The sequence below is a fragment of the Cavia porcellus genome, unplaced genomic scaffold (genome assembly GCF_034190915.1).
Source record: "Cavia porcellus strain 051 isolate PalLab524CR breed Dunkin Hartley unplaced genomic scaffold, mCavPor4.1 scaffold_25, whole genome shotgun sequence".
Taxonomy (NCBI): Eukaryota; Metazoa; Chordata; class Mammalia; order Rodentia; family Caviidae; genus Cavia; species Cavia porcellus.
Genome location: NW_026947508.1, coordinates 34,882,877 through 34,904,592, shown reverse-complemented (window position 1 = coordinate 34,904,592; position 21,716 = coordinate 34,882,877). Strand labels below are relative to the sequence as shown.

At 38.1% G+C, this 21,716-nt stretch overlaps 1 protein-coding gene across 5 annotated transcripts in view; it reads left to right on the top strand.

Moving 5' to 3' along the window:
• Positions 1-21,716, top strand: part of Nfyc (nuclear transcription factor Y subunit gamma) — a 62,971-nt gene that overhangs the window by 25,223 nt on the left and 16,032 nt on the right. For all 5 annotated transcript variants that reach the window (XM_003461616.5, XM_063236219.1, XM_004999754.4 and 2 more), the window contains exons 2-5: positions 8,308-8,420; positions 16,706-16,777; positions 18,027-18,140; positions 21,309-21,404. In XM_003461616.5, coding sequence (XP_003461664.1) covers positions 8,316-8,420; positions 16,706-16,777; positions 18,027-18,140; positions 21,309-21,404 — 387 coding nt within the window. In that variant the 5' untranslated portion in view covers positions 8,308-8,315. The remainder of the gene's footprint in view (positions 1-8,307; positions 8,421-16,705; positions 16,778-18,026; positions 18,141-21,308; positions 21,405-21,716) is intronic.

The following is a 21,716-nucleotide window of genomic DNA, read 5'->3' as shown; positions in this document are numbered from 1 at the left end:
GTTACTTTTGAGACCTTCTAATATGTTATATGTTGCCACTGGTGACTAACGACCCTAAGGAGTTCACTGATTTGTCCAAGATCATAACAGGTAGCAAATTAACCAGAGTACAAAACCCCAGGTCCAAAACTGTAGCTTCTTTATTTTACCTTGTACGTTACTGCCCCCCACTGTTCACAACTGATTATTGATAGGTATTGCTGTGCCTAGAGACATGTGAAGGGAAAGGATAATTGAAAAGAGTGACAGAGCATAGAGAGAGAGACAGTGGAGAAATGAGAGGAAGATGCTTACATGATAGGAGATAGTGCCATCAGCATCTCTTTGCTTGCCACAGAAATGTTGGGAGCGAGTGAATAAAAATAACCTTTTGAGCTTAAAGATTTGAGTCAGTGATCCAAGTTGTGACTGCTCATCCTTTGGAACAGTTTGAATATACACATACCTAAAACAGTACAGGAAGTGAGAATGAACAAGCTGACTAAATACAGAACAGAAGTTTAGTGGTTTTATACTGCTGACTCCACTGCGAGTGAGTGAGGGTACCTGGCCCTCAGTCTTACTTGTAAGTTCAAGTGATATTGCCAGCTTTATCACTGTGCTAAGTGAAGACCAGTTGAAGGTAATTTACGTGACAAATAGTTTGTAAATTTTCAAGTTTCATCTTTGAAACATACTTCAGAATCACACTTCTCGTTTCTCCAGAACACCCAAACACAGCACCCTGCCAGAAACTGGGCAAGAAGGTATTTGTAAATCTCACATGGGTCTCATGAAGCAAAATGGCTCTTTGTTCTAGGAAACAACTTAGGCCACAGGCCCTAATTTTTATCTCTAGCTCATATCGGAATTACCTTTCAGTCTCAGAGCCTGAAAAACCAGTTACTCTCCATTTTTCCTGCAAAAATGTATCACACTCCTTAGGCTAGAAGGCCAGTGAAGTTAAGGTTTACCTATTTTTGTGGGACTGAACCAGGTGAGGGAGGCCAAGGAGCCACAGTATATGGTAGTTTTGTGGTCCAGGCATGCTTTTCAATCTCTGGCATTTTTTCCCCATAAGTAAATACAGGTTCTAAATATTATCTGACCCTTTTTCTTTAAAGCCCTAGATCATGTTTTAGGTTTTACAGTTCATATAGTTTATGTTGTAACAATGTAAACTGGGGTTTAGCTCAGCGGCATAAGCGTCTACCTGGCAAGTATGAGGTAGTGAGTTCAATCCCTGGTACCAGAAAAAAAGTATTTTTGACAACGTAAACTGAGGGTTGCTGCTGTCTTTGAGGAAACGTTATTTACAAAACACACCCTGGCCACATTTACATTGTGGTGTGTAGCTTTGGGACTCATCCTTGAGAATACCTCATTGAATATTTGGCCTTTCTACTCTATCTTACAGAATATTGACAGTGTTATGTTGCTGTCATATATGCAGAGATGGTTCAGGGTTGAGCATTCATAAAGGAATGAGAAAGAAAGTATGTGATATATGATACACATTCTCCCTTCCCCTTTTCTCTTCCCTTCCCTGGGAGATTGACCCCAGGCCATTGGGCATGCTCAGCAAGCACTCTACCACTGAGCTTCATAGAACCACTCAGTTCTTAGTTTATTTTTGGGACAGTCTTGCTGAGTTGCCTAGCCTTAAACTTGGCACCCGCCTGCTTTAGCTTCCTGAGGAATTCGGATTACAGGTATCTACCACTACATTCAGCTTCATACATAACATTTTCTGTTTCACAGAAGTGAGTTTTAAAATGTTCAGTTCTCGTCCTTGTATTTTTTTGTTGTTGATAGCACTTGCAGTGCCTTAATTTTTTTCTCATTGTGTCACTTCTGTATAGTATTAGCCTTCACTTTTTCCCTCATTGTATCACAATTGTATTATGTGGCCCTTTTCAGAGATTACAATTTAGTAAATCACCAGAAACATTTGAAGAATTGGCTCTGTTGCCAGGTGAAAATATGTCCTGTGGGCAGATCTTTAAGGAGAACAATGTACAGCCAGTTAGTTCCAGCTCATTGTCTTTTGGAAGTATAGTTATTAATTAGGCACTTTGCAAAGCTGCTTAGTCTTGTGAACCAAAAGACAGTTAAGCCCACACAGTGAACTTGGCTTTAATCAGAATTAGGGAAAGTTAAACTACAGTGTTCATTCTTATAGTGTGGACTATGTAATAGTCTGCCAGTAACGGTGACTAGCAGATACTCACCTATGTGAGGGTTTAGACTCGAGTTTAAAAAGGTAATTTAGATGTAATGCTTTCATAAGAAGAGTTTAAATGAGTTTTTTTTTTTTTTTTTTTTTTTTGGTCTTTTTTGTCTTTTTTGTTTTTATCGGTACCAGGGATCGACCTCACGACTGCCTGCTTGCAAGGCAAGCGTTTATGCCGCTGAGCTAAATCCCCAGCCCCAGTTTAAATGAGTTTAATGAGACACTGTTGAACCCTGTTCTCTCTGGTCACTGTGCTTTCGCTTGTCTTCTTTCATGGATTGCATTCTCAGACAGAAAGTGTGTGGGCTTTCCTACTAAAGCACCAGAGAGCCCTCTGCCATGTATTCAGGATACATTGTTTCTGAAGTGATTTAGTGGAATGACTGTTGCAAGGTGACCAGCTAGTTAGCAGTAGCTAGCAGCTGTATAAATATAGGTCTTCTAATTTCCAGGGCAGTGTTTTATTTCTCTTGAGTTGTCCATTTGAAATTGGTTTTATTATGGAGAACTCAAGGCTTGAAATGTCTTCTAGCCATTGTAAGTGATGATAACATAGATCGTAAGATCTCATTCATAAGCATGAGAACCAAATTGTTTTTAGAATTTTTTCAAAAGTTTCAGTCCTCAAATTTAGTTTTGATTTTTCTTTGCAGTTTGTAAGAATATCTAAAACAGCAACAGAAACAGTCCTGGGCTGAGATTAGTTTGCATTTAACAGTAAAAAGATGATTTTTAGATAAAATTTGAGAACCCAGGATGAATCAGCTCTCATACTTAGTAGAAAGCTATGTTGGTCTAGGATTGAACTTTATTTTAAGAATGGTCTGTGTCATTTTTCCTTTAATAGGTATGGTGGTATTAAGGTTTATGGTATTATCTCCCCAAAACATCTTTACATATTTGGTTGGTTAATTCAAACAACTGGTTTAGACATTATCAATAGAGACTTTGGCATAGAGATTGAGATACTCAAAGGAATAGAAAACTAAAATCTAAGGTACGGAGAGTTTTGGGAACCAGGTTAAATTTTGCAGTAAAGTCTTAAATTTCTTTATAATTTATGAGGTTGTTAATTTTGATACATCTTGTTTCATGCACAGATATATCACAAAGGAAAGATTTGGTGAGCATGGTGCCTTGTCAGAAGAATTTTAAAACAGAAGCACTCTGATTTTGGATGCCTAGGTCTCTTTTTCTTTCTTTCTTCAAGAATGAAAAATAGTATCTGATTAGAATGTATTAAGAGTGATAACTAGGTTGCCTGCTCTCAAGTTGTCTGATTGAAATATCTTACTTGGTCTGTGATTTTCTGTTTTTTTTTCTTACTCTTGCTAGTGAATGGTCAGACAGAGGGGTTTGCCTCCCCCCTACGCTTAACCAATTGTCATTAGTCTTTCAAACTTTGCTCATCCATCCTGGTTACCTTTTTGAAGAGGTCCTGACTTTCAAAAGTTACCAGTGTTTCCTGACTTTTAGTTTGCATTGCAGTTTCCAGCATCGATCGATTGATAGATCATCTGTGTGTGTGTGTGTGTGTGTGTGTGTGTATAGGGGGATTATCTTTCTTGCTGTCTTCCCTTTTATCAGGGTTACTTCAGTAAGTCACCTTCAGGCAGATTTCTGACTGTACCTCCTTGCTTTAAAGGCTCAGAAAGAGTCTGTTTATTCCAAGGGTCCTAGAATACTTGTGTAACGATTTCCTTTGGTTGTTTAGCAGTCCCGGCAAGTGTTTTTCAGGGTCATGCTTTCTAAACTGCCTTTTCCTCAGGTATCATATCCACCGACTTGCCTTCACTCGGGAGTAGCTATCAGACTCTGTGCTAGATTCTGTGAGGGATCCAGAGATGATTTGAACTCAGATCCTTAAGGAGTTTATAGAACAGGAGAGGAAATAAATAAAGTGAATACCTAGTTAATGATCACACTAGGAAATGTGTGAGGGCAGAAAGAGAGCTGCAGATCTAGGACACTGAATGGTCAAAAGAAGGGACAATTTCCAGATGAAGTTCTTTAGAGAAAACTTTAGAGAGACTACAGTTAAATTAACATCAGAGAAACAACTTCTTCGTGAAGGACTTTGACTCTTTGCTTTCTAGCTTTGAAAAGCAAACTTATTAAAAAGATACATTAACTTTAAAAACAAATTAAAACCAGGTACAATATATGAATAAGTACTGAGAGTTAAGATTATTTTTAATAGAATCATTAAATAGTTCAGCTCATCCTTGAGTTTTTATTAAACAGTTAAACAGCCAGTCTTATTCAGCTATTTATAAAGTAATTAATGAATATGAATAATAAATTAATAATGAATTAAATCAGGGAAGTTCTATATTGCATTTTTCATAAGAATGAGCTAAGATAATGTTGGTCATGAAACAGTTTTGTCTTTGTCAACCTTATATAAATAGCTGTACCTAGTGATACAGATACTGACTTAAGATGATTCGAATAAAGAGTCCCGGAGTAAAATCTCTTTTAACATTTAAGTGCATGCTTTCTCTTATCATCCAGATGAACCCGATATGTTGTTATAAATGGGCTGCTTCTGTGGTGCAGTATCAGTTCAGAGGCCTTTAATGACATAGAGCGGTAATTTAAAGTTGTTCATATTTTTTAACTTGTTGGGGTGTTTGGCCAGCAAAATTAGTTTGTGCTTACATTTAGGCTTTATTACCTTACTGTTAAATCATGACTTGGTGAGAAAATATTGAGAACACTAATTTATTTTTCACAAAATGTATTACTTGAGAGCTCATCTTAATTTGTAAAGCTCCATGCAATGAATGGATCTGCTGGAGAGAAAACCTTTTGAATAAAAGTACAGTAAGAACTTAATGTCTTTCTAACAGGTATTATTGATCATATCTCTACAAAGATACTAGAAGAAATGCTCTAAAACTTACTCTCTTTTTCTTTGAGAGGATCTGTTGTCACAAATAGGGAGAGTGTCCTTTGTCTTTTGAAATCAAGAATATATAAATACCTGCTAGATGGAAAAATCATAAAGGCTGGACCCAAATCCAAAGCTCAGATGAAACAAACATTGCTTATAAATTTAACTTTAATGTAAAGAACATTCATAACTGTCCAAAGATGGAAAAGAATGCTTTACCAGTAAGCCAGTTTCCCTAACCGAAGCGACAGGAACTCAAATTTAAGCTGGATGACCACTTAAGGTAGAGCTGTGAAGGTGGGACACAGATTAAAAAGGAGGTGTGAGTCTTGTAAAAGTTGAAAAGAAAGATGGGCCTGATGTCTTCTGATGTCTTTTTTTGGTCCTAAAACCTGTGCTGTTGTAAACTACATATGATACATTATTACTGACTTGTATTTTTTGCTATTATCCATTTGTAATTTTTTTCTAGTACTGGTTACTGAACCTAAGGCAGTGATGGGGAACCTTTTAGAGCTTTCAGTGATGCAAATAGCCCGCTTCAGGGTGGATGCATGCCAAAAATTTGCTACCACTGACCTAAGTTCTTTGCACTGAACCTGTTCTGAAATAGTCTGAGTTGCCCAGGCCTGGCATTTCTCCTGTCAGCCTCCCAGACTGCTGGGATTACAGGCTTGTGCTACAATGCCTGGCTCCTTTGTAATTCTCTAATGCAAACAGGCTTCTCAAATTAAAAGCTTAATATTCCTGCCCCTCCCTATGCTGGGGATTGAACCCAGGGTCTTGGACAGGCAGACAAATGCTCTAACATTGAGCCACCTCCTTGGCCCCAAAACCAAACTTTTAATATGCTTTCAGTTATAGAACTATTTGATAACTTTTGTTTCACAACTCCCACTACAGCAGTGTATGGCTTTGAGCCAGGTGAAGATTCATGATCTATTGATTACCCAGATGCTTGGGGGACTGATCATGTAATCATAGTCAGTGCCCTTCACAATTTGAAAGCACTGATGGTTATAAAAGTGCTTTGTGTATGTGTGTATGTGATATAGAATCCAGGCTGGTCTACAACTTGCAGTTTAGCTCAACCTGGTCTAAACCATTATCCTCCTGCCTCAGCCTCCCGAGTACTGTGATTACAGGCATGGCTGAATTGTGTACCTTTATAATATGTTTAGGGGGAGAAAGCAAAGGACAGCTAAAATTTGTTACCAAACTTCTTCAACCAAACCTGGCATTAGCTAGTGTTAGGTCTTTGGCGACCATGCAGCTTCCTCCTTCGACTGTGTAGCAATTTGCGAGGCAGGTAAGATCATGCCTACGCACAGATTCTTGGAATAAAATGTTAGTTTCTCTGGGGGGTTTTTTGATAATTATTTTCATTTCCAGAAAGATTATTTTTTGCCTGTTTAGAAAAATAAATTGTCACTTTCTTCGTTGTTATGAATACCTCATTGGAGACTGTTAATGAAAGTAGATTACCAAAATTCTCTCTAGGTTAACCTTGATTTTTTTGTTCTGCTATATCTAAAGTAGTATGTAGGCATGTGTGTGTGATAAGTGAAAATATCATGGAAACTGAGTTGTGGGGATCGTCGTGGATTATTTAGGACTCAGGATTTTATCTAGTGTTTTCCAACTGTGATTCGGCATCCCCTTTAACTCTTTAAAGAAACTTAAGGTTGCATTGCCCAGTAGTTAAGAGTGGGTCCTGTTGATGTGTAGAGAGCTGTTTATAGACCGCCAGCAGCAGAAATTGGCTCCAAACCTTTTCCCATTACATCATCATCCACTAATGTCATTACACTAGAGAGAAATCTGCTTTGAAGATTATATTCCTGTTTTCCTTCCGTTTCTTTCCTCTCACCATTTTTTTTGGAAGGAAAAAGGGAAAAAATCAGCTCTCTGGGAGAATTCCAGGCAGATTTAAGAGTGAGTCGACCATCCTGGACAGCTAAACCTACATTATTGGTCTTATTGCACTTGATCAGGGACCATGGGCCCTGGAAAGTTACACATTTGGTCATATGACACTTGGCTTTGTTGCTCTTCTTCTAATCACTCAGAGTGATTTTCGTAGCTGTTAGTGTCCTGTCACTGACATGTTAAACTTTTAAAAATAATTCTCCAAAATAGAAGTTTTCAGGAGATCACTGGGTTTCTTGTTCTTTATACTTACTTATATTATATATTGGATTTAACTATTTGTCAGGTAAGCATTAAAATCATCTGGAATTTTTTTACTTCTATGAATCTTTACGTCATTATAGTATTTAGTTATAGATCATATGGGAAATCTATATTCATTGTTCTTACTCCATCATGAAGTCCTTGACCAAATGAGATTCTGAGTCTCTTTGTCATTTTAATTCTCCATTTTTGAAACTATCTTTAAAGCTTCTTGTTGCTGTTAAGCTGTGTTCTTTCTTGACTTTATACCAGGTTAGGAAAGAATTGGAAAAGCTTCAGTTCATAGCCTTCATGCCACTTATTCAATTACTGGCCTATTCTTTCACTTTTATGTACATTGAGACAGATTTGTTGGGGATTAGAAAAAATAATAATCATCAGTAATAGCTCCACAAAAATGTGACCACATTGTCTAAAACAAAAGAAAAAAGTGGTTCTATTTAAAATAAAGTTTTTAGGGGCTGGGGATTTAGCTCAGCGGCATAAGCACCTGCCTTGCAAGCAGGCAGTCGTGAGTTCGATCCCTGGTACCAATAAAAAAAAAAAAATTAAAAAATAAATAAATAAAATTTTTAGATTTACTTTTCAGGGTTAACCTCTGGGGATCCTTAATACATTTGCTGTAGGTATGACAGAGTATAAGAAACCATGGAGAAATTGTAAAACTTTGAAGAGATTGTCATTAAAAATGACGGACTAGAGCAACAAGGTCCTTTCCCTGCCACCAGTAAGAAGTTAAAACTCTTGGTCCATATCAAGATTTCAGTTTGATTTTGTAGCAACTTTTAATTTTCTAGTTGGGGCTCTTTGATAGTCTTTGTGAAGTAAGCTGACTGAAGAAAAAACTCCACCAAATGTTTTTGCTAAGATTTAAATCTGCTAGAAGTCTTTTAGCCCAAGTATATAGCTTACCAGACTAAAAAATTGAACAGATTTGGTGAAAACAATCATGAAGAATATTACCTGAAGATAAAGTCTGACTTTATCATTTCTAATGTGTTTTTAGTTGCTGAAATGTCCACAGAAGGAGGGTTTGGTGGTGCTAGCAGCAGTGATGCCCAGCAGAGCCTCCAGTCCTTCTGGCCTCGTGTCATGGAAGAAATCCGGAATTTAACAGTGGTAAGAAAGAATGTGAAACTTCTAAAGACAGTTAACAAAAACTTCAGTCTAAAACATTTTTAACTTCAGTACACATGCAGAAGCTTAATGCATTCCTGACCCTTACATGGGAAAATGAAAAATGGAATTTACCTTAGATGAGGTAGCTACAAAGACTTCACTTGGGGATAGTTTAATGTGAAGCATTATCTTACAAGGAATGGAGAAAGACAGATTTCACCTTCCCAAAGTATCTGTAGCTCATTTTTAGGCCTGATTTAGTGGCCCTGGCATATTTCTAAAACTTGGTAAAAACTATTGGACAGTTTATTCAAATCAAATTTGTTATGATCTTGGTACTCTTTCATGTGTTAATAGATAAGCTTTGATCGGTTTCTCAAAAAAAACACTTTTGACATTCTGAGCCAGATAATTCATTGTGAAGAACTACCTGTGCATTGTAGGATGTTTACTTGCATTCCTGACTTACATTTACTAGATGCAACCTTCCCCCAGTCGGGACAACCAAAAATGTCCCCAGATACTGGCAAATGTTCCTTAGGGATAAAGTCATCCCTTGTTGAGGACCACTGACTTAGAAGAATCAAACCCTGTCTCTTGAGGAGCTTAAAGTCTAGTATTTGTAACCATAGTCATTTAGTCTATAAGTATTTATTAAATACTTACCGATTCAGGCATGATAATGAGTCCTAAAGCAGTAAAAGGTAAAGTGCTATGAAAATACAGAAGACATAGTTCTTGTTTCTCTATGGTTGAATTAGGAAAACTTTTAACACATTCCTACTGACTTGAGGCACTGGTGGTACATGACTGTCTCATCAACTGCAGAGGCGCGAAGGGGAGGGCCTTATATTTACAGGAACAGCTAGCATTTCAGAGTGCTGGGTTTCTGTGTTGGGAGTAGTGGGCAGGACTATCGTGTATGTATGAGAGGGTAGCGGAAGATGAGGCAGATTAGAACTGGGATTTTTTTTCCGTTTTTTTATCGGTACCAGGGATCGAACTCACGACTGCCTGCTTGCAAGGCCGGCGCTTATACCACTGAGCTAAATCCCAGCCCCAAGAACTGGGGTGTTTTCAGAATATAGCATGGCCTTAAGTGAGGAATGTCCCATTCAGTATCATTTTAGCAAATATGTTATGAGCGTCCTGGCAGAGCAGACTTGGGTTCCTTATGGATGTGAGTGAATATTGTAATTGCTTAGGTGTAGTGGCCTAAACACTCTCTGATAAATAAGGTTAATTTATTTAGTCATTCATCAGAAGACTTACTTTGCATGTGCGGTTGCTGTGCTGGATTCTCTGAATCCAGGGGTACACTAGACAGACAGGATCATTAGCTGCTGAGATAGACTATAAACAAGTAACCAATGAAATAACTTTTCTCTGTGATAAATGCTCATTGGCTTCAAGGGTAAAAAACTAATTCATGTTCTGGATGTATGCATAGATGGTGTTTGTTTACATGAGGGCTTTTCAGTTGTTTAACATGGCTTGGCCTTTTCATAATGACCTTTATTCAGAGTGGCTTTCTACTGAAAGTTACTGTTTCTCTTTAACAGTCTCAAGGTGATAGTTACCTGTATTGTGTCAGGTAGAAAAGAGAAGGGAGCAAATGATGAAATAATAAAGTCAAGAGTAGGATGTTCCACTCATATTTTGGAGGATTAATCTAAAGGTCATACTTAGTAGGTTTTGGTGCTGGGTTTAACCTAATGTAAAACTAGCACCTTCCTTGGGTTTGTAGGATGAGGCCAGCCCAGCAAGTCTGTGTTCCGGCTTGAAGTCAGAGATATAAATCTAGAATTGGGCAGGCAGTCAGAGACACTGGTAGTCAGGATACCCCACACTTAACTTTTCTGTATCTTCTTGTGTTTTGTTTTGTTGTTATGATGAAAACCAAAATTTACTATTCCAACCATCTGAAATGTTCACTAGCATATTAAGTATATTCACATTGTTGTGGAACACATCTGTGGAATTTTTTCATTTTACAAACCTGAAACATACCCATTAAATCACTCCCCCTTCTAGCTCCTACTAATCACCATTCTACTTTCTGTTTCTGTGAATTTGAGTGCTTTCAATACTTCATATAAGTGAACTTATACAGTATTTGTCATATTGTGACTGACCTATTTTACTTAATCACAATGTCCTCAGGGTCATCTGTGTTGTAGCATGTGACAAGATTTCCTTCCTTTGAAGGGTGAATATTGTATATCCCATTATACATATATACCCATTTTATTTATCCGTTCAGTTGCTGATGAATATTTGAGTGCTTCTATCCATTAGTTGTTATGAATAGTGCTGATGTATACATGGTTGTGTATTTAGCTGTCTGAGACTCCAGTATTTGATCTTTTTTTTTTTAAGAGGATAAAACTAAGGAAAACAAAACAGAATAAAGTCAGTCAAAATAAACCAGAATGAGTGATACAGGACTTCCAAACCTTATGAAATCAACAATAGTTACCACAGTGCCTTTGTTGTCTTCAAAATAGCTGCAGTTACTACCTTTGGACATATTAAAAATCGAATAGAACACAATAGAACAGAAACAATAAAAACAAAACAATGAATGCAATAAAGAAAATCAAAACAAGCCAGTAGTACATACATAATGGCTTCCATAACGTCTTGCTATCTTTTAAATAGCTGCTCATACCATCAGAGTTAACATAAACAAAACAAAAGAAAATAAAAACCCAACCCAACAAAACAATGAAAATGATATGGTTTCCGGGCAGGGATCTCTTCCCATAGGGCCTGATTCTTTTCCTCCACAGACCACAAATGGCGCTGACTCACAGAGAGAGGCTTGGGTCTGGCTGTCCCCAGGACAGCATTGGCCCTCTCATGGTACTGTTTTCCGGGCTGGGATCTCCTCCCTGTAGGGTGACTCATGGAGGGAGGTTTGAGGAGGGAGGTTTGAGTGTGGCCGTTTGCACGCAGGCCGGCAGGCCGCCTTGCGTGGCGCTGGTTTCCATCTCCTCCCATGGGGCCTGATTCTCTCCCTGTGCAGTTTGCAAATGGTGCTGACTCATGGAGAGAGGCGTGGGTCTGGCTGTCCCCATACCAGCAGAGGCCTGTGCATGGTGCTGGTATCTGGGTGGGAATCTCCTCCTATGGGGCCTAATTGTCTCCCTCCGCAGTCCGCAAATGGCCCTGGTATTTGATCTTTCTTTACGTTTTAAGTTTGATTGCCTACAAAACAGACTTGACCAAATTTAATACATAGAGATACAGACTATAAGAAGCTTAAAGAGAATTGGTAACTTCGAGAGATTCATTTTGGCTTAATTCTGTGAGTGAAGGAAGAGAAGCTGTTGGGCTGGGATGTAGTCCAGTGATAAAGTGCTAGGCCAGCATTTGGTAAAGTCCTAGCTTCAGTCCTGGTGGGATGGGAAATGTGGACAGTGGAGTTGTTGTTCTGTCGATGACTTAACTAAAATTGTCCACCTGTATGTCATTGGAAAAGACAGACTTCTACCATGCTATGACGCTATGACATCTCTGCTTAGAAAATATCTGACATGTAGTAACTGCACAATAAATATTGGAGTGAACCAGACTCTTCCACTTTAGAGTTAGTACAGAAGCACATGAGTTACAAGTGTTGGTGCGAAGGTGATCCAGTAAAACTGGAATGCCTTTTCCCTTTGTAAGATTACTTTCTTTTGTGCTTGGATGCTGTAACTATAGCACTTGAAGACATCTGCTTTTCTGGTTATACCTCTGCCTATGCAACATGGCTGAACATTGGAGAGGGGTGTTTGAGACAAGATCTCACTGTATAGTTCTGAATAGCTTTGAACTTACTGTGTAGCACAGGCTGACCTTGAATTTGTGATGATCCTCCTGCATCAGCCTCCTGAGTTCTGAGGTTACAGGCACGTGCCACCACACCTGGCTGGGCATGGTTAAATATTTTAACATTTAGTCTGTGTCATACCAGAACTCAGTAGTACTTAAAGTCTGATTGAAATTTTCTAGCTTGATACATTAAACACTCTGGGTCCTGTCATTTTCGTCTTAGTTCTACAAAAGGAATTTATCTTTCCTCTTAGCTAGGCCATCATGATTCCTCTTTTGTGTTTAAAAGCTCTCGGTTTTTAATCAACCCAGGTTTTCAGCTGGGATTAAAGTTGGCTGGAAATCATACAAAAACGTACAACAGGTTTTTAGAGTTCTAAAGGCCAATAAGTTACGGGTTTTGTTTGCTTTGGGTTTTTGAGACAGTGTCTCACTGTGGCCCAGGATGGCCTTGAGCTCACAGTGGTTCTTCTGCCTCAGCCTCCCCATTGCTGAGGTTATAGATTTATGTCTCTCGACTGTAATGGACTTCATGACATTGAATTTTATTCCTCTGGACCTTTTTGGAAGTTAAGGAAAAAAAAGGAAATTTTGTCTTTTTTTTTTTTTTTTTTTTTTTGGGAAATGGTCTTGAATGTATTCCAGGCTGGCCTTGAACTACTTGTATAGCCCAGGCTGACCTTAAACTTGCAGCAGTTGTCCTGCCTCAGCCTCTCAAGTGCTGGGGTTTACAGGCATGTAGCACCTTGCCTTGCTTGAATCCTGAAAAGAAAAATCTGGTTGTTAACTTATTCTCTACATCCTGTTCAGCCTTCACTTAGCTGCAATTTAATAGCTAAATCACTTTCTTTTAGTTGGCAGTTTCATCTTTTCATTCCTTGGTGCCTCTAGATTGGACAGAGACATTTGTATGCTGATCAAATCAGATAACTACTTGAACAAGAATTTTATGGTAAAAACGTGATCTGTTACAAAACAGGCCCTGTGTTGTTTGGGCCTGTAGAATTGTGCTTCTCACACTTGATTATCTGTGTGAACCATCGGAAGGAGGTCCTTGTTAAAATTGATTTTATTTTAGGGCAGGGATTTAGCTTAGTAGCATAGGTGCCTGCCTGACAAGCGCAAGGTTGTGAGTTCAATCCCTGGTACAAAAAAAAAATTGTTTTGTTTCAGTAGATTTGAAGTGGAGCCAAGACTCTCCAAGGGTATGTGTGTATGTATTCCCAAGTGCTGCCATTACTGTACTTAACTAAAGTTACCACTTTGCAAAGCAAGGCTTTAAAGCAATGTTCCTTACCCTTCATTGTGGATCATAGTCATCAGGGGAGTTTGCAGAAACTTCCTGCCAAGACTCCATCTCTGTAGAGTTTCTGATTTGGTGACTTGGGGAAGAACACAGGTATCTTGTTTTTCAAAACCTTCGCAAGAGATTCCAACATATAGACCAAGTTGGGAATCACTACTTTCAAGAGGATTGGGATCTTGACATTCCCAAGTGTCAACTAGCTAACCCTAGAAGAAACTTATTATTTGAAACTCTGTGTTCTTGTGTACAGCCTGAGACCCACTGACTTTTCTTTGGCTTCAAATTGTTACTGAATGAATTCAGGCCTCTTGAAAGTTGGCTGTTTCACATGGCAGCATTTGTTGTTGTGCTCAGAAACATGAGAATACTCTGAGAGAGAAGCTACTCATCTTTACTAGTACTGCTCCTAAAAGTAGAGGGCACAGTTGTCATTTCCTGTTCTACTTGGGTCAGCACCAGTGAGGAGTGAAATGCTGTTTACATCAGGACAGCAGTGCCAATAACTCTGGCAGCATCGCATTAAAAGCTGATTCAGTGGACTACAGTCTGCTGGTAGTGAGGTGTTCCCTTGCCACAAACTGCAAACCCTCATGGGTGATTGGAAACCTAGGATAGGATTTAGAAACAGTTGACAATGTCCCCTACCCCACCCCAGCCCTCAGGACTCACTTCCCACACATGCCTTTGAGATCCTTAAGATTTGAGGATCCTAGAAAAGTAGTTTTTCTTAAACTATATGGTTAGGGGCTGGGGATTTAGCTCAGCGGCATAAGCGCCTGCCTTGCAAGCAAGCAGTTGTGAGTTCATCCCTGGTACCGATAAAAACGAAAAAGACTAAATAAATAAATAAACAAACTATATGGTTAGGGTAGGGAATTGAAGCAAGCATTTTATAACTTTCTGCCTCATTTTACATCTCTAGGAGGTAGGAGTGATATCAGCTCTTTATCTGTTGTCTGTACCCTTTGTTCTTTACAGTTGAGATACAGTCTCAAAGAACTTCTAAAGTGGCATTTTGCTCTTTTTTCAAGTTGGGGAACAAGATCTTTTTTTTTTTTTTTTTTTTAAGTCAGCTTTGGGCTTTGGTTAAGTAATCATGAAACAGTCTTATGGAAATTATATTAAACAACTGAGCCAAATGAGGCCACATTTCCAAGAAAGCTAACTCTTGTGGTCATAATCACATTTTATGTGTGTCATCCTGGGAGGCCTTCCAGAGGAGTTAGCGACCCTCACTTTCTCTCTGGCACCTGGGGGTAACATTGTAGTTTTGTGTGGTGTGCTACACAAGAAGGAAAGCCAGGAATTGAAATCTGTGAATGAACATCTTTAAAAATACTTCCAGAGCCTGAGTTCAGTCCAACCTCCTCTTACCTACTTTTGGTCTGCATTTCAGGTCTAAAACTTCAGTAGGCCATGTTTTGGGAGTCTCTTTGCTTCTGTGCTTGCTCTTCTCTCTTAAGTGACATCCTGGGACATTCTTAGCATCCCTTAGAAACAGGTCCACTATTGACCCTTCTGTGGGACATTTTGCAACTCCTCTCCTTGCCTTCCAGCCCTGCAATGTCCAGCTGGTTACTCTTTTCTGTGTCCCTCTGAGATTTTACACCGTATCCTCTAGGATAGGATAGAAATTGCAGGAGTAGATATGTATCTTCACTTATTAGTAGGTATCATGTACTCACTATTAGTTGGGTTGCGTGAGTAAGTAAGTGAAAGAGAAGGAGGAAAAAAAAAACAAGAATAGAAAGAATATGCCCTGCTGTCTCCTTTTGGTGAAGTTTTAGTAAAGTGGACTTCTAAGCCTGTACCAGTGCAGGATTAGTTTTACTAGGGACATCAAGGAAAATGTTTGACACCTGACTGGGAAGAGGCAAACAGCAAAAAGTGATATTTGAAATTGATATAGCTGAATGGTAACTGAACAACTTGTTGAGTTTAGGTAGAAAAACTAGATACTTTGGTGGTATATGTTTTATCCTAATAGTTGTTTTTCCTTCTATAATCATAAAATGGGCGTTAAGAAACCAGGTGGTAGTTTCCTAGATGTCTTCTTTCACATATATTTGAAGTTTTCTGTTGGTTTTAGAAAAGAGAGTTCATTTGTGCTTGTTAATTTCATTAAATCTCAAATAATAATAGCTCCTCCTTCTGTAACGTGATGAAGCAAATTTCCAGGTGATAGTATTGAATTTGATGAGTCACATTTCAGACCACATGTAGAATCCATCACCTGACACCTAGTCCCAGCAGAGATTTTGCTGATTTTAGTCTCTGCCTTTGCACCTTTCTCTTCATTGCAGCTCTGAAACTCAAAAATTGATCTTTATTTCTAGAATTGTATTCATCATGGGACATGTGTTTTAATACTAGTACTTTCAAGATAAAACAGGAAAAGGCTCGGATAAACACATAATTGAGTAGTTCTAGTCAAAGAACCCTTTCCTAAATCCCATCCACAATGAAGTTGTGTGTTTCTCCCACCCCAGTCCTCTTTGTTAAGAAAAAAGTAGCAGGTCTATTGCTAAAAGCCAGCTGGAAAATTTCCTGTTAGCTTTTTCCTATTCCTTTCTATTAATATCCTGAAATGAATTTTGGAGACAAGGCCTTTGCTGCTGTGATGAGAAAGCAACTTGTCCCCAGTTTCTGTTGTTAGGTTAATGCAAAGGTCAGAAAGACCAGTATCACAGGAGAGAAGTGTGGGGCACTGTGGTCAGGTACAGCTCATCCTTGCCCTTACAATTCCCTAAAGAACTGCTGTTTTAGAGGAACTGATGTTTGAGGCAGAATTCTCATTTTAGTCTACATATTGCAGGCGGTAAACTTTCTTAGGAAAGAAAGAAAAAAAAAAGGATAGATTATATAATCTACCCTGTGTTGAGGCAAAAAAAAAAAAACCCTAATACTGTTTGGGGCTGCCTTTCACAAGGGCACTGTTACAAGTCATTATGAGTTTTTTTTTTAAGCCTTATGATTATTTGAAGTTCTGCCTGGGTTAAGAAGAATTTTTCTCTGATGCTTGTTTTTTCTTTATTTCATCTGTCCCCCTCTTCTACATTTCTGGAAATGAGGTCTAAGGTAGTGTTTACTACTGCCTGTGATGTTCAACCACTTTGTTGATTGTCCTCACCATTTACGTACCTCACATTGCCCATTTCAGAAAGACTTCCGAGTACAAGAACTTCCACTTGCTCGTATTAAGAAGATTATGAAACTGGATGAAGATGTGAAGGTGAATCATATTTATTTTTTAATTCATCTTGGAACTAAAATGATGGTTATGATGTTGCTTATTTCTCAAGAGCTCAAACTTTAATTAAAAACAAAAATACTGTCATGTAATTTTTTTCTGTATAAAACCAAGAGAGCTGAAATTAAATGATTTTAATTCTATGATGCTGCTCTGGAAATTTGTTATATCCTAGTTTTTCCAGGTAATTGAGAAGATGCTGAGTATTTGCTTTTGAAAGCAGGTGATAATCACCCAATGTTTTTCACCATTAGACAACATATGTCATCAACAGGGTGGTGCTATCATGTTATCCTTTTGCTGTAATTTTTATTAATCAGCTCTAAGAAATTTCTAATGATAATACTTTTTTTCTTTGACTTTATTTTACATGAGTAAATTATACTTGTGAGGATTTTTTTGGAGTTGGTCATTTCTGCATTCCTAGGAGTTCACCTCTCAAAATTGATAGGCTCTTGTATTTTCACAGAAAGCTAACAGTTTATGACTTTTATTAGCTACCTTCTTCTCACGGTAACCTTGTAAGATAAGAATTCTTAGCTCCGTTTGATAGATGTAGAAGTAGATACCAAAGATGAAGTGACTCACCTGAAGTGGTGGAACCAAGATCCAAATTCTCATCTCTTACTTCCTTAATTCTGAAGCTCTTCATGTATCTGTTTGCTGCACAGATCACCTCATCAGGGTGTAAAGCCTTGTTTGACTAAGAGCTTAAACCTGGGAAGTCAGACACATTAATTTGTATGCTAAACCCTGTGCTAGGTATGTGCAGTATCTCATTTGATTCTCATGATAACACTGGAAAGTTACTGTCTTTTTCAGTGTTAGAAGAAGCCAGAAAAATGAGAAGTCTGAGATTTTATCCAGATCCATTGGCTTTCTAGATCATTATCTTTTCCCATACTTCTTTCTTCAGATTAGAACCTAATCCCAGCCTTTACTGGCTGTATGACCATGGGCACATCTCATTGTCCCTCCTAAATTCTAGTTTCTTTGAAATTTTGAGGGTAAGCACTCTGCATAGGATCTGGTGCATGGTAAGTGCTAGATTCAGTAAGCATTCTTTCCCTCTTTCCATTTTGTTACCTGCTTTGTCCTTACTTGTGAATTTCTTTTACCTTGGAATCTCTTCAGCTGCTACCTTCTTATATTTCAATATTTGTCAAGGCACAAACTGAGAGGTTTGAATGATTTGCTGATGACTGACAGGGAGGGCCTACATCTGTTGCAGATGATCAGTGCAGAAGCCCCTGTGCTCTTTGCCAAGGCAGCCCAGATTTTTATCACAGAGCTGACCCTTCGAGCCTGGATCCACACAGAGGATAACAAGCGCCGCACCCTTCAGGTAATACTGTAGATCTGCTTTGGGAAAACTGGGGCAAGCTGCAACCTTTGCCGCCTTCCCTTGCATGGCTTTGGACCAAAGATTGTCCTTCCTTTGTCCTGTATCAAGCTGACATGTAATTGGCATCCTGTTCTGCATTGGGATGCAGACATACCTTATAGCCACAATAATAGTATTTCCTTACCAGGAATCTTAATTTCCAGTTCTCATATGGTTTTCACAGCTCAGTGACTGAACTCTTCAGTTGATTAACCCTCATTTAAACAGAGGCTCAAGTGATAGAGTATTAATCTGTTTCCGGATGTAAACAGCTTCTGGTTGGGAGCCTTAAAAGACTCCACAAAGGACAATTCCAGGAAAAGTCTGCAGTTTCACTAACATTGTTAGTTTTTTTCCCCCTTTTCTGCTTTCCTAGAAGTCCTTTCCTTTTTTGTGTGTTTTATTTTAATCTAGCAAGTCAACATTCATATTGTAGGTAGAGATTTGATAATTAGGAACCCTGATCAGGTCCTAGTTCTTACAGAAAGGTTTGTTGCACAGAAGACAGTGTAACAGATTTTAGAAAAAAAAAAAAAAAAAAGTGACAATATTATAATAATAAAGCCAAGAAAGTACTGCATCTACAAAATTAGAGATGCAAGTGTATATTTGTGTATTCTACAAGTGTTTATTGGCCTGCACAAAATGCAGGCACTATCCTAGGCCCAGGGAACACTAGTGAACAGTATACATGTAGAAATTGTAAAACTTAATATACAGTGCCTTGAAGTAAGTCTGTAGACCTAAGAAAATCCTTCAAAAGCTACCTCTAGGGTCAATTCAGATTAAAAAATGAGGAAACACTCTAATGGAATTCAAAAGAGGATAGCCAAATAAACAACCAGTCATGAAAAGGTGTGCAACATAATTAATTATCTGATAAATATAAATTGAAACTGTAGTAGGATGCTGATGTACACAAGCTAGAAAAGCTAAAATAAAAAGGATTGACAGTACTAAATATTGATTAAGCAGTGAAAGATCTATAATTTATATATTGCTAGTCAGAATGTAAAATAATACAATTACTGGGTAAATTACAGTATTTGGCATTTCAAATAGAGTTAAGCATATCCCCTACTCTGATTTACCATACTCCTAGATGTGCACCCAGAAAGAATTTGGACATTGTTAAGGAAAATATATACAACCTTATTCATAATAAAACAAAGCTGGAAGCAGCTCAGATACCCATCAGTACCATAACATATAAATGAAATTAGATGTATTTATAACATGTATTACCACACAACAATAACAAGAAATATTGCTCCATGTAACATGGATGAACCTCAACCTCAAAAGACATAAGCAAAATAAACTCAAAAAACTTACATAGTGCACAGTACCATACATTGTCACCATGACAGTGATAAAAGTCAGAGTTATAATTACTTCCAGTTTAGGGATTGCATTGGGGAGGATATTTACAGGAAAAGGTTAGAGCTTTCTTTGTTTTTTCTGAATGTTACCTACCTGTCTGAATATGTATTGGAATCCATCAGACTATTGTGTTTGAAGATGTCTGTATTTTACTGAAGGTGAGTATTAACTCAGTAAAGTATTAACGTTAAGAAGACAAAATAAATATTTAGACAGGTCATTTTAAGTATATCTGTGTTTCTAGAATACTGTTAAACATTTCGATATACATTTGGAAATGATTATAATCTCCTCCCTCCTCCATTTTATCCATAGATGAACTAGTTAGATAAATTGAATAGGTGACATCATAAAGAATGTGATACAGATGAGCGCTGGCAGTCTTTTAGGTGTGGCCTGCTTTAGTTGGGAGGGTTTATTATCAAGCTGGTTGTTGGCAAGAAGGGTAGCCTGGAGTTTTGCATTTCAGTGGCATGGGGCCATCACAGATACCCGGGAAGGAAAAAAACAGAAAATTTCCATCCCCTTTTATTTTGTCTCATGAGTCACCTTCACTTAAGTTGGAGTATATAGAGGTTGCTGAGAATTTCTGTCAGAGTGTTGACTCTTCCCTTAGTATATTATTATGAAAACTTTCAAACATAAGCACTGTTTACAGTGAACATCTGTGTATTTGTCACCATTTTCTGTCATTAACATTCTGTTCTACTGATTTTGTCCCCCATGTCTGTTACCTATCGATCACCTAATTTTTAAGTGCATTTCAAAGTTTACTTTCCCCTGAGTGCTTCAGCGTGCCTGTCCTTCACTAAAGTTTGCTATTTTTTCTGAATTTTTAAAATTTGCTTTAAATTTTTCAGTAAACAAATCTTAAAGGTATTCAATGTGTTGGCTTTTTTTTTAAAAAAAAAAATCTTATTCAAAGGAAGGAAACGTCATGCTTTTTGACAAAACCTCACTCAAGCGAGTCTTGCTTTTGGTATCATTAACTGACTTGTGTCTTGTCTGCCCATTTCAACATTTATGTAACTCTAAACCTTTTTGTTTGTTGGTTTGGATTTTTGGAGATAGAGTCTTGCTATGTAGTCCAGGCTGACCTTGAACTTGCTTTGTGGCCCCAGCTGACTTTGAATTTGCCTTGTGCCTCAGCCTCCCAAATGCTGGGATATAGATATGCACTGGCATGCTCTGCTAAAATCAGATTTAAACTACAGATTTATCACCACAAGTTTGAATCCCAAAATGAAAATCACAGTCTTGTGGGCCTTAATGTATATAAAGTGACTAGTCTATAACTGCTTATGAAACAGAGACAAAATATTACTTAGAATGTAATAGAGGTTATAAGATTGCATAATAGATATCCTTGCTAATCACAGAATGACCAGACTTGCCAGTTGAGATTGCTGAATTTGTCTGAATTTCAGCAGAGGATAGTACTTTGACAGTTGTGTGGAGGGCTGTGAGCCTAGGAGGAAGGAGAAGTAGTGATTGACAACTCTGTCATCTCATTTTGTAGCATGAGCTACCTGTAGCTCTTATTTGTTGTTGTTGATTTTTTTTCTCCCACCAGATTTGTTAATTTGAAGTTTATGAATTTGGCTGTGCTTTATTTAGCTGTAGAGTGGCCAGGGATATTTAGTTTTGTTTAAAAGTCATTTCCATTTCTTACTTGGAGGGTATAAAGCCAGGAAAACTAGTTTCTCCCAAGGCCAATTTTTCACTTTGCTTTTCTTTTTGTTACAGAGGAATGATATCGCCATGGCAATTACAAAATTTGATCAGTTTGACTTTCTCATTGATATTGTTCCAAGAGATGAACTGAAACCTCCAAAGCGTCAGGTGAGCAGGAAGGCGTCGTCACTGCTGGCTGCAGAGCCTTGCCGCGCTACCATCAGATACACTCTTTCCTCTATCCACGCAAGGCATTTACTGCTCCCATTCGTCCTCTTCTTTAGTCCACAGCCATCCTCACCATTGTCTTTTCTTACTCACTCATCTATGGATGCTTTTAACTCAGTGCTTCTGAGGTGGTGTTTCAGTGAAAATAGACAAAATGAAAAAGGATTTCAGTTACGAATAGTGAAGCGCATTTCAGAGTTTCTTAGGAAGTCTTATCATAGTTCTTAAATCTGGAATGGGAGAATATTCCTC